This window comes from Myripristis murdjan, chromosome 3 (genome assembly GCF_902150065.1).
Source record: "Myripristis murdjan chromosome 3, fMyrMur1.1, whole genome shotgun sequence".
NCBI lineage: Eukaryota > Metazoa > Chordata > Actinopteri > Holocentriformes > Holocentridae > Myripristis > Myripristis murdjan.
This window is the reverse complement of record NC_043982.1, coordinates 27,397,622-27,414,725: the sequence shown is the minus strand read 5'-3', so window position 1 is coordinate 27,414,725 and position 17,104 is coordinate 27,397,622. Positions and strand designations below refer to the sequence as shown.

The 17,104-nt window shown below is 40.3% G+C and overlaps 1 protein-coding gene across 1 annotated transcript; it reads right to left on the bottom strand.

Moving 5' to 3' along the window:
• Window positions 1-67: 67 nt before the first annotated feature.
• slc7a6 (solute carrier family 7 member 6) lies at window positions 68-15,149 on the bottom strand. Its single transcript, XM_030080022.1, has 10 exons — window positions 15,058-15,149; window positions 9,814-10,381; window positions 6,272-6,397; window positions 6,039-6,183; window positions 5,800-5,923; window positions 5,570-5,673; window positions 4,623-4,719; window positions 3,900-4,049; window positions 2,535-2,718; window positions 68-2,321 (listed from the first exon to the last, which is right to left on the bottom strand). The coding sequence occupies exons 2-10, from the start codon at window positions 10,301-10,303 to the stop codon at window positions 2,254-2,256; spliced, it is 1,488 nt and encodes a 495-aa protein (XP_029935882.1). The 5' UTR covers window positions 10,304-10,381; window positions 15,058-15,149; the 3' UTR covers window positions 68-2,253.
• Between the last annotated feature and the right edge of the window lie 1,955 nt (window positions 15,150-17,104).

Here is a 17,104-nt window from a genome sequence, read left to right as displayed (position 1 = left end):
AAATAAACGTAAAACAACTCAAACTGTTGTTGTTAATATGTGGGGGGAAAAATACATCACAGACTGGTTCTTTTAAGTCACAATAATTTTTTTATTGATAAATCATATAATAAATTAGATAAAACTACTAAACACTTCAGCCTGGGATTGAATGTCTGATCCTAAAGATTTAAGATGCAATGGAACTCGCCTGAATTTTGTTTCCCCCTCTCATGATGCTTTGCAGTTCCTACAAGACAACGTGGTAAAAAAACAAATTAGAAAATATGAGGAAAACTTTGGCAAAGGTACTAAGACAGCATTTCTTTGTAATTTCCTGAAGCTATATAGCACAGTGTGATTTCTCTGAGCCAGGCCAGTGAGGTCGGCCAATGTGAAAGCTTTGGATGTTAGAGGTCCAGCACCAAACCTTAGCGCAAAGGTACTTCACATCAAATATGTGAGTCTGACCTGAACCCAGAGAATTATCAAATCCTTAATTTGCTTGATGATCAGCAAGCCTCACACAACTGAATTCCCTCTTTTCTTGCCAGACACGTTTCATCAATCCAATGACAAAAGTTACAAGATTCCCCAAAACAGTAATTTAGTCAAATACTGTTTTCGCCCAAGTTTGAAGGTCTTTGAATAGTTGACCGCCCTCTAAAGAAATAGAATAGATTGCATAATGTTCAAGCCAAATGTCAGCTTGTTGACAGTGAACATAACAGTCCCAGCATGTTCAGGTTACCTCTGACTTAAAGCACTTCAACAAACTAAATGGACTTGATTGAAAATACACTCATCTCCAAATGCCTGAAATGACTGACGGACAACACTGAAAATACCAACTGAAAATTAAACTAAGATATTGTTTTAAACAAAGTAACATTAAGGGTCAGTTTCTAAAATGAAAGATGGACAACACACCAAACCCTTGGAGAGGTAACATGGCACCAAGTAACATAAAGTCAAATAAGGCAACAACTCTCCTAAGATGCAAACTCAACATTCAGCAGTTGAGTACACATATTCTGTTCCCTTTTTTCCCCTTCAGGCAAGGGATTAAATAGACCATTTACAATAGTTTGACTCTCAATACGCAACATTATCTCTTCCTGTTCACACACACACTACACACAACATCACTTTCCAGGTCAGACAAGGCAAAAGCCTCAGTATAAAGATCTCTGCATCATTGGGTCTCTGTGGCAGCTACTGCTGGGATGAAAACAGGCATTTAACCTCACAGGCACATCACGTTTTTAAAAGACGTGTTCAAAATAAAAACAGTGTATGACTACAAAGGCAAATTACTTATAATGGAGGTCAAACAGTCCATAATATCCACAATAGATAGTAAGTGAACTGTGTTGCATGTTCTTATTGCAGCTGTAACATTTAAGAGGAGAAGCCCATTGAAATGGACCTATGTGTTGTTACTCTAAAAAAGTAAACATTTCATAAAGATCTCCTAGTGGCATTTCCATTTTGTATTTTTTTTCTGCCTCTTCACCATGTCAGAAACAGTAAATGACCTGATCAGATTACGGAGCACCTTGCTTTATCAATTTGCATATTAATGAAGAAAAATGGATTTCCTCGATGCTGCTTAGCTCAGTGCTTTTAGATGTGGAGTTAATATTATATGAAATAATGTTATATGAAAAAAAAGGTTTTTGGATATAAAATGTTCTATTAGCTTAATTAATGATCTTACTGTCTTGTGAAATGGATAATTGGATTGCACTTAAATTATCAAAAGAAAATTATGTTTTCTATTCTTTTATAGTATTTAAAGTTATACTGTCTGAATAATGCACGTGAAGATGGAATAAAATTTACCCCAAAACATCTCTTACTAAGGAAATTTACAATGGCACAGAATTGCATTTACCATGATCTTAAGAAATGCAAACAAACAAAAAACAAAAACATTTCTTACAAAAAGAAAAAAAAAATGTGGAAAAAAATGGTGGAAAAAGTGGACATTTTAGTAAAATGTCCTTGGAATGGAATTCCCCTTGAATTCCATTCCAAGTGTGTCATCAGTGTGTCTGTGTAAATGAATACTGTATGTGCATTTATACCATAACTTCCTCTATTGTAAACAAGTCAAGTCAGTGAAGTCTGAAAACATCAGTGTACAGTTCAATAAAAGATAGATATATTCCCCTTTTCCCCACAGAAGTAGGTGTATATCCCTTATGTGCCCCCTGCTGCCTGAGGTTGCAGAGGCTGCTGGGTAATGTAGTGTTCTTGAGATATACATGGCTAGTCGTTTTTGTCCATCTCTGTGAGCACACAGAAGCAGGTATATTGCGTGAACTGAGTCAGGGAACCTGGAGAAAGAGAAAGGGCAAGATGAATGACAATGACAATTTGGGCTATTTGGTGTATTTTATCTATTTGTGCAGAAATGCATGCCAGCCATTTAGGGAAAGTGTCACGTGATCCTAAAAAGTCCTATCCCTTTAATTGTTAGACATTGAAACTTGTGTTGAAATGACATGTGTAGCTGTCGCCTTTTAAGTGCAGGATACAAATAAACTCACGCAGTAGCTTGGTGATAATAGGAGGTCGTTTGGACTCAGGTAGATGGATGCCCAGGAAGTAGACGGGTACCCCCGACAGAGCGATGGCAATGCCAATCAGAGAATTGATGGTGTCACCGTAGAGAGGCACAGCCACCAGAAAAACAGTGCAAAGACAAAACACCACCGGGTACAGCAAGGTCAGCTGCAGACGGTAAAATGGAGGGAGGGAGATGGGAGGCACAAAGACAACAGAACGTATCATTATGTTTTGTATTTGAAAATATTGTCCTGAACCATGCATTTGCATATACAACCTAGTTTAGCCATTCTGAACAGCTGGTGTGTTTAACACCACGCCTATACTGACCAACTGGAAATTTTCTTCTCCTATGAGAGCATTCTGAGACCCATGAACTGATTTAGGGGGTAATTTTCAAACAGATGCACATTAAAGCCACATTAAGCAATAATACATGCATTTTGTTGCTGTAGATGTGAGTCATCACTGTGGCTCTTTCCAAACATACAATTTACAGTCAGCCTGTTATTTCCTAGTTTGAGCTTACTAAAGTTCTGTATTGACCCAAGAATAAGCTCTCTCTGCCCTCCTCTTTTAACTTGCCAGCACACAGCATGTCGCTTACCTCAATGCCAAATATAAAATCTGATTATTAGCTCCATAAAGGTGGTTAATTTGCGATGATATTGTTATTTATTCTAGACTGAGTGAACAAAAGTCTGGGCCTTCACCAGCTTGAAATGTGTGTGTGTTAGCCTTCTAATGCCAGACTTGCTGCCCCACAAAGCTGACATCAGCCTGGCTATGTGTGTGTATTGGGGGGTGGGTTTATTTTTTAGCCACATTATATTTGCTATCATTATAAAGTTATGTGCTACGAACAACAGCTCTGGAGCTGTAGGTGACATGATCACAGGTAGGCAGGCAAATACTTCACAGCTATTTACATTAAATTCCAAGCAGTACAGTTTCCACTAGGTTCACCAAGTCGTGCTCCCCTTAACTTTTGGTTTTGCCCAAGCAATCTGCCGTGTACACTTAAACAGGGATTGACTCAGTTATGTTTACAGAGTTTCAGCTGTCAACACCCTCTGGTGGTCAAAAATCGCTTACTGCAACTTTAATGTATGCATTACATGATAACCTATTTCAATGTAATTCTCTACCCTTTTTTGCACCAGTAAATCCCTTATCACTGCCACTCTGGCGTGATATTGGAGCAACCAAGAGTCTTGACCATAGTCTCACTGGTTTACCATGATATCCCAATTCATTTGCCAAAGATACGTTTAAAAATGCAACACATTGTGTTTTTAAATTCATATCATGCATAAGATTACAAAAGTATGTTGCAATGGTCAAACCTTGAGAGGTCTGGGTCGGTCAGGCTCCTTCCAACGGAGGTAGATCTGTCCGGCGATGGACAAACCCATGAAGAACCAGTAGCTGAAGCTGTAATAGTTAATCAGCTGGAAAACATCCTCCACTGTCAGGTAGATCAATGCCATGATACACTGAGAGCAGATGAATGAAGATGTGAGAGAAAGCAGTTAGCTTAGTTACCACAAGAGGGAGACAGCTAAAATCAGCATCATCTACCTGGACTGCAAAAATTGATAACATAAAGGAGTTTGATATTTGTGGGTAAAGAGTAGGTGGACTAATTTTATTGGCATACAAATTTTATCAAAAGTGAATTCGGTAACTTGTAATTGAAAGTTATCATTGTTGACATTTTATAGACAAAATGACTAATCCAAAAAACAATCACTACATTAACTTTAAACGATACTTCTTAGATGCAGCCCTGCAAATGCCCCACCTTTTATTCTGTCATATTTATGACGGAGGCTTAATTTACAAGTTACTACCATGGAGAACATTCAACATTACTCACTCCCCAGCACAAGACTGTGGTTGTACTGGGTGAGATGTGTAACTGCATAAACTTTAGGCAGAACGTTGCTGACAAAGTGCTTGCATGCTCCATCAACATTCCCTGTGGTTAATGACACAAAAATTGTTTCATACTACTGAAGGATTTGTGTGTTTCCTTAGCTGGAGTTTATATGGATCCATATTCTTACATTGAAGAGCAGAGCGGGGATTGGAGTGAACCTCTCGATGTGGATCATGGACAGAGCATCTGGAAGGTGACCTTCACGAGAGCCCACAAAGAACAACCTACCAGATGAAAAATCCATTAAAAGACACTTAAACTTTATGATAGTCTGTCACTTGAAAGTGAAAGTGTCTGTACTGGTATGTGTAATTGATAAACTGGTCATGAGCAAGTTTTTAGGATTTGTCATCCCAATTATAGGGTAGTGCTAAACTATTTACTGTAAGTGTCTCAAAAACAAACATACCAACAAAACAAAAAACAGGGTTAACGTAAGTTTTCAACAGTTCAGCAATAGTAATCCCCATGTTGAATAAACATAAATAAGTAAAATAATATAAAATAATGTGAAACAGATGTAACCAAAGACACTAAGATTCCTGTTAAAAATCCACCCATCTAAATACTAAATACAGACTAAACACAAACTGGGATGTAGCAATAAAGAGCATATCCCAACTGACTGAAAATACAGTGTAAGTGAAATCCAGAATTAGCAGTGAGTGGATGCTTCATTTAGAGGAAGTGGATTCAACATTAGATTTTTTTCCACTCTCATCTCTTGGGCTTTCTTTGGTATGAAGTATCACAAGCTGACTGGGTTAGTGGTCATGTGCGAGCTGCGTACAGTTTACGGATGTTACCTGACAGGTATTGAGTTTCAAATTTTTCAAAGTCTTGATTAATGAACTTGTGCAAAGGGAACTAATTTCTGACCATTTATCTTCACTCTGAGGAAGGCTCTATGCTGAAACGTGATGTGAACGCTCATTGAACCGCTGTAGTGCTGCTATTTTTGTGCAAGCTGCCCTTGGTTTTCTCTAGTTTCTATGTTCAAAAGCTGGTTAAAGATGATGATGAAAAACCACCACTCATCACATTATTGCAAAGTTGTGTTTGAATGTGTTCAACCTGGATGCAGCTATAATGGAGGCGTTGAGGCCTCCGTAGCAGGACAGAGCCACTGCAATGGGTATGGTCCAACTCATCACTCCAAGAGTATGATCTGCAAATGTCTGAAACAGAAATGGACTTACAGTGCACATGCTTTTTTTTTTTTTTTTTTACAGAACATCAAAAGAGATGAGCAAAAACCAAATAAACTTGCTTTGTCCAAAGCTCTTTAGAAATAAGATACTCACCACTGCCACAGCATCGCTGCCCAGTATAGCGCTGATGTCCAGAACAGCATAATAGGCCACATTGGTTAGGATGTAGATTAGAGTCACTATGGGCATGGAGATGGCGATGGCCAGGGGCAAGTTCCTGCGACAATCATTTATTCAGTCGATCATGGATCTTGACTTTTCTTTACAGTTTTCCCTGCTCCTGAATCCAAGTGATAAAGAACAACAACTTGCCATGCAGTATCAGCAGTTACCTCTCAGGGTTTTTGATCTCTTCAGTGACAAAGTTAAGGGTATCCCAGCCAGAGTAGGAGAAGAGAGCAGAGTAGAGCGCCAGCGCGATATCTCCCGGATCTCTGGAAGATCCCTCAAAGGATGACTCAAAATTGGTCGTGTAACCTAAAGCAGAGATTCAGTGATTAACCCTGAGTCACATGAAGGCGCGGTCAGCTGTGGTGGGATGTCAGAAAGTGGTAGCATCGCTCACCCTGACACAGCTTGACGATGCCAGTGATGATTATGACGATGAGAGCTGCCACCTTGGCATACGTGAAGATATCCTGTACGCGGGTACCCCATTTCACATAGGCAGCATTGATGAATGTCAGTAAGCCTGGACAGAAAGGCAACATGGGAGGAGAGAGGGTGAAGGGGGCGGTAAGAAAAGAAAAGAGAGTTAAGTAGCAAAGGAGGGAGTAATAAATTCAAGTGATTGTTTAAATCTATTTAAATTTTTGATACTACTACAGTACAACAGCAAACACAAAAAACACAAAGCAAATAAAACCTAAACAATGCAATGCTGAAGTCAATCTTTTGTAATGGTGTTTAGGACTGAACCTCAACACAAATTTCAGATGAAGCATATTCTCTAGCAGAGCCTCATCTCAGCTCCTCCCTTCTCTCACTGAAAGCAATTGGGTAACAGTCTTGCTCCTGTTATCAGAGAGCCTAAATTCAACTGAACCAACATGCCAATCCATCAGTGCTGACAGATCATATTATACTTTATCACAACTTGTGGGTCATGTGAGAATGTAGCAAATATCAGCGGTCTTCCCCATTTATTGTGATATTTTGTATTATATTTTATATTATATTTCTCTGATGTAATTTAACATTGCCCTCAGATATCTGAACGCACTGCTGGAAATGTTGTCTGGGAAACAGTTCTCTCAGAGTTAAGCAATTTCTGGAACAAGTGGGGAGATTTATGTAGTGACAGTATCGGTGGCTTGGTTGTTAGAACATTTCTGTCTATCAGGGCAAATCAGCAGGAAACCTGGAAAACAGGTTCTGAACAGCTCTCCAATGAACATATGGAAAAATCCACTCACTGAGGCAAATAACTTTCAAGCTATTTTCATTTTAAAGGCCTCATGGTGTACACTTTTTCAGGGTTTTATTTCAACTGTTGATATCCCTAGCATGATGTATTTGTGGTTTTGAGTACCTGTGGTCCGCTAAATATAGTTTTACAGCTCCTTTCTCTTGCCTTTCTCCCGGAGCTCTGGCACAGTGTTGCCAACTCCTCAGTAAGGAAAGTAGCTATTGGCTGTCCTAAAAGTCGCTAGAAGTCGCCAAATGACGTCATTGCCTAATTTGCATAATTGGCAATTTGCACGTGATTGTAATGGACGCTGTAGGAGAGGAATAACGTCATGGGAGAGACAAAAAGTGAGTAAAAAAACATCCTAAATATGTTTTAGAACTACAAATTTACGGGAAGGGCGGGACCAACGGCGGCTTTGTGCATGCGTGATTCATCTGCTGCCTGGCCGCAGAGTGGTGGGTCTCCTCTCTGCTCCTCTCCTGACTGCAGCTGCCTGCGACTGCCGCGCGCGGCTCGAGCCTGTGACCACCTGTGAGGACTTTGGGGCGCGGGAGGGGCTCACGGCAGCACCCGCTGCTCACTGAGAACAGGAACTGCAGAGGAACGATACGTGCTTTCATGTCAGTTTCCAAAATACCAGAAGTCTCCAGTAACTCCAGGAAAAGTCGCTAGATTTGTCGCTAGTCGCTTTTGACAAAAAAAGTCGCCATGGGGAGTTGGAAAGTCGCCAGATTTAGCGAGAAAGTCGCCAAGTTGGCAACACTGCTCTGGCAGCACGGTTCGTTTAGCCAATCAGAAGAGAGAATCAGCACCCCCCAACTGATTGGCTGACTGTTTTCTGAGTGACAGATGGTCGGGTCAATCAACCGACATCACTGCGCAATGCATTCTGGGCCGTAAACAATAGTGCGCCGCCATATTGAGCGATAGAAAAACAGAGCCAACGAGATACAGTAACTATTTGAAAACTTGTCGAAAGCGAGTTATCATCTTACGTAAGATTGTCATGGCTACCGCCGAGTGTGATGTTACACAACCGTATGTATGAGCCCGATGCCAATCCCATACCACAGATGAAGCCAGCATTGTATTGTGTCGGGTTGATAAAACAGTCGGCACTGAAATGAGCCCAACAGACGAGCAAATCTGGACTAAAACCCTGCGGGATCCGTGAAACCGGGAACCTGAGCGTGATGGTTTACGACAGTACGATCCTGCACCACAGACGGCAGGAGAAACCGAACCACCTCAAATCCGTTTATTGCAAGATGTTTCAGAATGGTAAGCTATTTTTGTTAAATATGTTGAAAATATGCTGTGAACTTGTTCCCCTGGGAGCGGAGGGGTACTGGCTAAGTTCACTAGCTTGGTAGTTGGTTGCCTGGGGACGCAGGCCCTGTGGGCGGAGTCACTGACGTCAGGACAGACACTAACGTCAAGACTTACAAGAAGTGCAATCCGCTCGTTTTACAGGGACAGTTTCAAAAAAACGGGCTGTGTGCACTTCTCCATTTATCATAGGTGAAATGCATGGGACAGTATTTGTGTGGCCCCAAGACCTTCCCTATCACGCATAAACAAAAAAAATTGCATTTTTCAGGCCATGGGGCCCTTAACATTTAGCCTAGCTTGTCATGTAATTCAAGACAGTTAAAGAGAGAGTAACTGAATAAGACTGTGTGAGAGTAAAGAAAGGGCAAGGAAATTAGCACAGTGGCAAGGAGAGATGGGGACACCACATAAACTTTCATACTGAAGGAAACCAATCTACAAGCATGTCATCTTAAACTGACCGACAATTTTTTAAAAAGGTCTGACAAGCAGCATTTAAGCCTACATAAAGTAACTAACATAGTTTCATGGAGGTCAAATAGTCAAGTGCCTGACTCACAAGAATTTCAGAATAATTTAGTGTGCAAAAAGTCAGAAGTCAAAAACAAGGAAAAATGCAATAACAAAGAACAAGTGTAAGTCAAAACTCACCGACAGGGATGGATTGACACTGAAAGATTATTACAGAAACACCACAAAACTATGGAGTCAAATATCACAACAGATCTGAATTAGCACAGCTGTGACACAGTCAACAAAAACTGCTCACTGGTACCTTCACAAAGCTGGCATTTACAGCAGGGTTACCTTGGAGATACCACTTGTGTACAAGGTGAGTACACAAAGACTCAAAACCAAAGTTTATCATCAACCCCACATGTAATGGTAATCTAGTGGAAGTCAGTAGGACAGATGATCACTAAACATGGTTGTAGATGGTCAACAACATGAGGCTATTTTACAGGACTAGCTGCACCCTATGATACAGACACTGATCCCTCATGATGATCTTATGTTATATTAATAATGCCCCTGCACACACCCACATTCATTTGTTCATCGTTTACTTGTCTATCACCAGCCTAACACAGATAATCACTCATTCTCACTCAAACCAATGGGCAAGTTAAGTGTCCAAACCATAACACCTGCGTGTCTTTGGACTGTGGTGACAGAAATCCTTATTCCTTAGTATGTGAAAATCATATTTTACTCAGGTGTTTCTGCATCATCCATCCACTGTACATCTCAGCAAGGTTATAAAACAGAACATCAAAGAACCAGTGTTGTAGAGAAAATGAGGGTGCAAGACAGCAAACATAAGCAAACAGTAGTGGAACAAACGGATAATCAGATGTACTCACAAATACATGCTGCAGCGATGAGCCTGGATGCCACATATGGTGGTTCACATGTTGGGAAGAGGGGCTGTACCAGGTAGTTAGCGAAAGTAATGGCTATGACTGCCTGGCTGGTGGGCTCTATGATCAACAAAGATGTCCACAGACGGATAAACGCTATGAACCCACCAAAGGACTCCAGGATATATGCATAAGATGCACCTGATTTGGTGATGGTGGTGCCCAGCTCTGCATAGCAGAGGGCCCCTACCACAGAGAACAGACCCCCAATGGCCCAGATGACTAATGACAGCCCGTACGAGGCGCTGTACATCAGCACACCTTTGGGGGAGACGAATATCCCTGAGCCAATCATGTTCCCCACAATCAGGCTGACACCATTTAGCAGTGAGATCTCCTTCTTCAGCTGCATGCTCTCTTTGGGCGGCTCTGACAGATGGGAGGAGCGTCTAATGCTGCCATTCAGCTTCTTGGATTCTTCGCGGTCATCCATGCTGCCGTCTTCCAGGGCCGAACCAGAGGTGACTGAGGACTGTAGACCCGTTTCTGGCAACCTCTGGAACAGCCTGCCCTGTGGAGGGACAAGAGTGAGACCAGAATATGCAGTATTTAGAAAGGCACAGGTAAGGGACTGCTTTCATACCAAATGAAAAGAGGACATGTCAAAGAGCGGAAAAAGAGTAAACAAAGTCAGTCGCATCAACAGTGCTATAACAGAAATAGATTGGGGCCAGACCTACTTGAAACACAGCACCATGCCATCTCCGTGCCACCTTTTGCTGCTGTGTCTTGTAATATGACAAACAATAGTAAATACTGGATCAGAATCACTGGGTGAGACTGGCAGGGAAATGGGAATGGTGTTGGATAGAGATTAGGGGGAACATACTGTCCCTAGCTGTTTCCTTCTATATAAAGCCCCTTGAGGTACCACGATGAGTAGCAATGCCTAGGTGTAAGGCTTTAACCAAAGGGTGAGTAGCAGGAAACAAAATAGCTCAAAATGGATCAGCAAAACATAGCACTATGAAAGTGCTAATAATCAACTGCAAATAAAAATCAAATCTCTTATGACTGACCAAAGTAAACCTGTACCAATAATGTCTTCTTCTTGTACACACCAAAACACAACTCAGAATCCGCTGTGAAGATTTTAATCACACAGATGGAAATGTCATCCCCTGACCTTTATCTCATTTGAGACAGTGAGCCAGTATCTCCATACATAAATCCAGGGCAAGACAGATTTGCTTAGATACTTAAAAGGGCATCATCGTGCAGCAGGCCTCCTCCCTTGTGAAGTGTACATCTGTCCTTGATAAAGCAAAACTCTGCATGTCAAGGCATGTGCACAACACTCGAAATAACCTTTCACTTTAATAATAGAAGCAAAATCATGAGAGACAATCACAGATAGCCTTAAGCATACTCGGTTGTCAAATCTCATTGCACACAACAGAGACATGGGGACAAAATGCCACTGAAAAGATTAAAGCATCAACAGGGATTTGCTGACTTTATTAACACCTTCTAATTTCAGAGTCACCAATTAATACAATTATGAATCACAAAAGTCTAATAACAGAAGCTTGAACATGAAGTTAAATTAGCTGGCGATTTATTATAATATCGGGTTTCATTCCAGTTTGGACTGATTGTGGGGAGGAATTTTCTTACATTTTAATTTATTCAACTACTGTTTGCTATGAGGGAGTCTATCTCCTTAGGTAACTATTCCAACTTCTAGCTATTTTGATGCAAAATTGTAAGCAAGGTTTGGTTTCACCTCAGATGAAAAGGCCACTATGGCTGCTGCAGGAAAAACTTACCACCTCTTCTAACCTGCTTTCTACTCTCTCTCCCCTGGCCTGGAATCAGATCACAATCTCAGATGCCTAAGAATAAGTAGGGCCTTGATCCACTCAGTGTTTTAGTGAAGAAATGACAGAGTTTCATCACTTTGATGTAAAAGTCAAATTGAGACTGTCTGCCGGTGTCTCGTGTTGCAGTCGCATAGTAGGGGCCTTATGTAATGTAGGTGTGGAATGTGTTCGATGTATAGTACAATAACATGACTGATTTTGTTTGTAGGGGTAAAAAATCTCTGATAATGTTGTGCCTGTGGTTGTGTGTGCATTTCTCTCTGTATGCCTGTGTGTGTGTGTGTGTGTGTGTGTGTGTGTATGTGTTTGTGCTTATGGTGCACATGTCTGATGTTCAGTTAATCATCAGGTAAACTGGCTGCGACGCCACCTGTTATCTCCTGATTCAGACCAATCGATGACTGCAGCAAACAAACCAGCGACATGTTAACACTTGTTAAAGACAGGATGAAAGCAGTCAGAGTGTGTGTGTGTGTATATAAAAAGAAGCAACCCCATATGAAACCCTAAGCTGATTGTCCTACATAATACATAACACAGGTTTGGTGTGAAGCAAGCCTTGTAACACTTAATGTAGTGTTGAGGCAGGAAATAGGGGAAGCGTCGACATTGACTACAGGAACACAGTGGTCGTTTTACGTCCCCAGTGCAATGACCTAATTCAGTACGCTACTTTACTCCACCGGAGCGCCTTTCTTATCAAGAACTTTAATCATGCATTGGCAGATGAAACAAAAAATAATAACACTTAGTGCCATTTCTCCTGTAAAATAACATTTTTAGCACATACAAACAGATTCCTTGATATAAGGAGCCATGCGGATTGGTCCTCCGCCTGTAACAGTTAGATGTCGCTCTTTTTCAAAGTGTGTCTAGATGTGTGTTGACAAAACTTCTCAACATCTGCAGTCCTAAAACCCACTCAGACACTTTTGTCATTTGGCCAAGTAGAAAGACGGAAAGTGTGTGTACTGAGACGAGGCCATCAGCTAAACATTTATCTGGGCTGATGCTAAGATTTCTGCTTTTCAAAACTCTCTGAACACTGTCAGGGAACAAAACGTCTCAGATTGTGGGATTAGATCTGTTGGACAATCTCAATCAAAGAGACTTGGTGGTTGTTGCAGTGCCTGCTTCACACCAGTAGAGGTTGATAGAGGTTTCAGAGTCCTTACAGGCGATGGAAATTTGTTCTGCTCATTGCCATAAAAAATGATGGAGGTTTATACCCATATTTTTGTTTGCTAGAGCTGCGGGTCAGTTCACTGTAAAGTACGCAATGTTTCTATTTCTTTTTTCTTTTTTCAAACTGGTAGTGTCTTTTGTTGTTTATTTTAAAAGTAACAAGGTGTGGCTGCTTTCATTAGGGTGCTGCAGCCTCATTCTGTTCAGTTGAAGAGGTGGGCTTTTAAGCAACACAGGCAGCTAAACTAATCATGGCAGGCTGTCCGCTCTTTATTGCGGTCAAACAGAATACACAACAGACCAACTGTAAATGCAACTTGCATTCTTCTGTTGATTGTTAGACATAAATTATGGCCATTTCATCATGGAAACAAACTGTGTGGAAAGCTCACATGCAAGTTGTAAAACAAGTTGCAATTTCAAGCTCTTATTGGCTAAAGCAGGTAAGCTGGTAATTAGGGTGTCACTGTATTTCAACACACGTGACCACATAATAGTTTAATTAAATATTGAAATAGTTCATGTTTACCTACCAGTAACTATGACATTAAGTTAAACATGGGGTTGCACAGTAAAACGCAGTGGTGTGGTAAACTGTGTCTGACCTGGGGCATCTGGCAATAATAACCACAAATACCAACGAAATTCACTTACTATTTCATAACGACACTATTTTACACCGACTGCCCCTTTAAAAACCCAATCCTCAATTAACTTCCATCAGGTTGTCACAGATCTACTCACCATGATACACATCTAAGTCCTATGTCAGCCTATAAAAGGCGGATGAGCTGGTGAATTTATTCTGTTAAAATGTGACTGAGCAGTGGTGGTGCAGTGGCTTTGAGGGGGGATTTAGCTAGCTAAATCATCCTGCTGGCTGATTTCGGGTCTAATTTCTGTGTGAAGGCGGTCCTGTTGGAACTGCTCAAATTCGTTTTATTCTTGTTACTGTGTGACATTAGTCAGTCTGCTGTAGAATAATAACAATAATATTAACAATAGACCATCTCTCACTGAGCACAGCTCGGCCGGTATCTTCCTCTTCCTTAGGAACCGCTATCAAGTCAAACTAAATAAAAATGAACTTTCTGTTAAGGTTTTCAAAATAAAAGCAAGGATAGCGACACTTTCATTTTTTTTTTTCCAAACTTACAAACACGATCATTACATTAAAGAACTCATTCAAAGCAATTTCTGCCAAGTAGAAAATACAGTGACTTTGTTATACAGCATAAAGTAATGACTAACTATTTCACTCCAGATTTAACACTGTGTATTTTGAAATGTCTGTTGTAGCTACACTGCCATGCCTATTTTGAACAGGAATTAAGGCAGACACATCATTCACTGAGCCTACAAGGTTAAGCTGATTCTTTAATTATTACTGTTTGTTTGTTTATTTTTTTATTTTTATTTTTAATAAATACCACTCTGGCAGGGTGAAAAAAAAAGATGACCGGGCTAAAATTTAATAAAAGATGCAGTAGCTGGCACACTAAATTAATGTGTCATCTGTAGCTTAGTGAGCGGAGCGTGGCATCAGCACACTAGGAGTTGGATCAGTTTAAACTCACAGTACACTAATAATAAACCTGATCATACCGACTCAATTTCACATGGACAGATGGAGCTACAACTGTCAGCTGACGAGATATTGTTTGATCAATAGTTTAAATTATTAGCATAGATACTGAATCATCCCCTTAGATGGCACATTGGCCCTGAATGCCCGGATTATAAGTATTATTTATATAACAAGTATTTGCTTACTAGCCTAATTACTTACTTATCTATTTGAGTCTATTTATTTATTTTTCTTTCATTTTTACTTTGTATTTCTACTTTTCTTGCTTACTTAATAAATTTAATCTGCTATATGAGCCATACTAGTATCAGATTTCATACATTAGCCCGCAAGAAGACAAAGGAAAACAAACCAATGAGACCATCTTATGACTAACTCCGCGCTTTTATTTGGAAAGCTAATTCGCCTGACTTCCGGTCTTGCCCTGGCTGCCTGCGTCTAACTTGGCGCAGCTGGAAACAAACAAGTCCGCTCTTTTGTCCCGATGCTGACTCTAAATCCCAGGCGGCTTGGTTTTCTCTGAGGTTTCTGTGCTGAAAGAGGATGGACCCCCCACGGCGGAGACATTACCGGAGGCTGGCCGGGTCTTACCTGCGGTGTTTCCCCTCCCGTCTACCGGCTGCGACCTCCTGCCAGCGCCGTGTCCGGTGCACACTGCGGCGGCATCATCGAGGGTAAACAACTGGCTGCTGCTACGCTCACAGACAGGCTGTCATGTGACTGTGGGTACAGCCACGGACACAGTCACTGACACTATTTGCATATCCGAAACATCACCAGTCATCCGAAACACAATGGCCTACTTTATCTCATCATTTTTTATTACTAAGAGGCAATTACTGTATGATCAGTTTCGAACAATGGTCTTTTTCTTTTTAAATAGATATAATTTCACTTTTACCTCTGCAAAAGAAGCATGCTTGAGTAAATACTTTTAGAGTGTAAATAAACCATAACAGTCTACAAAGACATTAGCCTGCAAATGATGGCTGTATGATTTTCTAACAAGATTCTCTATATTGAGCTCATTCTTAGTGTTACTGGTGGGTCTGAAGCCTTTGAACATGGATGCTTGGCTTTTTAACTGGAACAATATTTCTAAGCAAAGCTATGTGTTCTTTCCTCAGCAATCATTGAGAATATCATTGCCCTGAGGGATTTCATCTCATACTGTTTATGGACAAAAGAGGTTTTTTTTTTCCCTCTCTACTTTCATGACTTGTACAAAAAAGTTTTTGTTTCAATAAATAATAGTCCATGTCTCCTGCTGATTGCCTCTAGTAACTTTTAAACATAAATTACTGTGGAACAGCCTTCTTGCAAAAAGCACATGTTGTTATTTGTTAATATCAAAGAGTGCGATTCATTTACCCCAGAAGTTTTCTTTACAGAGTCTCCTAACAGTTTATTGAGTTGGAGGAAGTGTTCCCGTCTAGGAAATGATGCAAAACCCAAATCTGAGGCAATCTAGTGATCATGTGCTGAATTAGAGTATTACAGTATTACTCTCATACTGTGGTATATATTTAAATAAAACTATTGAGAATAATAATTTTAGAATGACACTAAAATATCACAGCAAAACTGTAAGTCCCTATAACAATACTTTAGGAATTGTACGATGATGCAATAGAAATTTTAATAGGCTACTACTACTACTACTACTAACAATAATAATAATAATAATAACAACAATAAAGTTACTGTTAACTATGATAAGGACACTATAAAGTCACTATTTAAAACTGATATGAAAGGAACTCAGAGAAAATGTGATTAAAACATGAGAACAGTTGGTTTTTTTTGTTTGTTTCTGTTTGTTTTGTAAGGTTTATTCACACACACACAAATAAGCTCTTTTTTTATCTGAAGATGCTGTAAAATATGTAAAAATAATCCTCATTACTGCAGTGTAGTTAACCGTGATAGTGAATAGTGTAGTGTAGTGTGAATATTGTAGTGATATCACAATAGATAAAAAGCTCCAATACAGCAGTTACAGTACAGTAGTATACTCGGTACTTTTCTGTGAATATTATAGTGATATGACACCACAGGAGACTAGAAGAACACCATTAAAGCCACACTGTGTGTATGTGTGTATGTGTGTGTGTGTGTGTACATATATATATATATATATATATATATATGTTCCTATGCTGGTTCTTTGCCCAGTTGTCTGTCTGTGGCAGTCAGTTAGCATCCAGATGTCATTGTCATTCAGGTGCAACTAAGAAGTGCACTGTTACTGATGTGTGAAGAACAGCGTGTAATTAGAGCTGGCCTGCTAAGAAGTGCAGGGCAAAAGAAACTGACCAGCAGAGTCTTAAGGGCTCTTGAGGAGTTTGGAAGTTCCCTGGAAGTGAAAGAGTCAAGGATGTAACGGAACACACACACACACACACACACACACACACACACACACACACACACACACACACACACACACACACACACACACACACACAGTTTATATCTAGCGGACAACCAGAGCAGTTTACCTATATTTGTAGGCTGACTTAGGTCTTTAAGAGGTCAGTTCATATTAAACAGCTGAATTACATGTATCAGACATCAATGAAGATGGATCGTTAAAAGGAAAAATATGTAGTTGCAATCCCTAACATTTTCATCTATC

Bases quoted from the DNA above. Each gene is read 5' to 3' on its own strand.
- slc7a6 (XM_030080022.1), bottom strand. From the start codon at position 10,303: ATGGATGACCGCGAAGAATCCAAGAAGCTGAATGGCAGCATTAGACGC. The intron at 6,398-9,813 runs GTGAGTACATCT...CTTTCTGTCCAG, and splicing joins CATCGCTGCAGCATGTATTT to GCTTACTGACATTCATCAAT. The intron at 4,720-5,569 runs GTTGAACACATT...TTCATCTGGTAG, and splicing joins TCCATTATAGCTGCATCCAG to GTTGTTCTTTGTGGGCTCTC.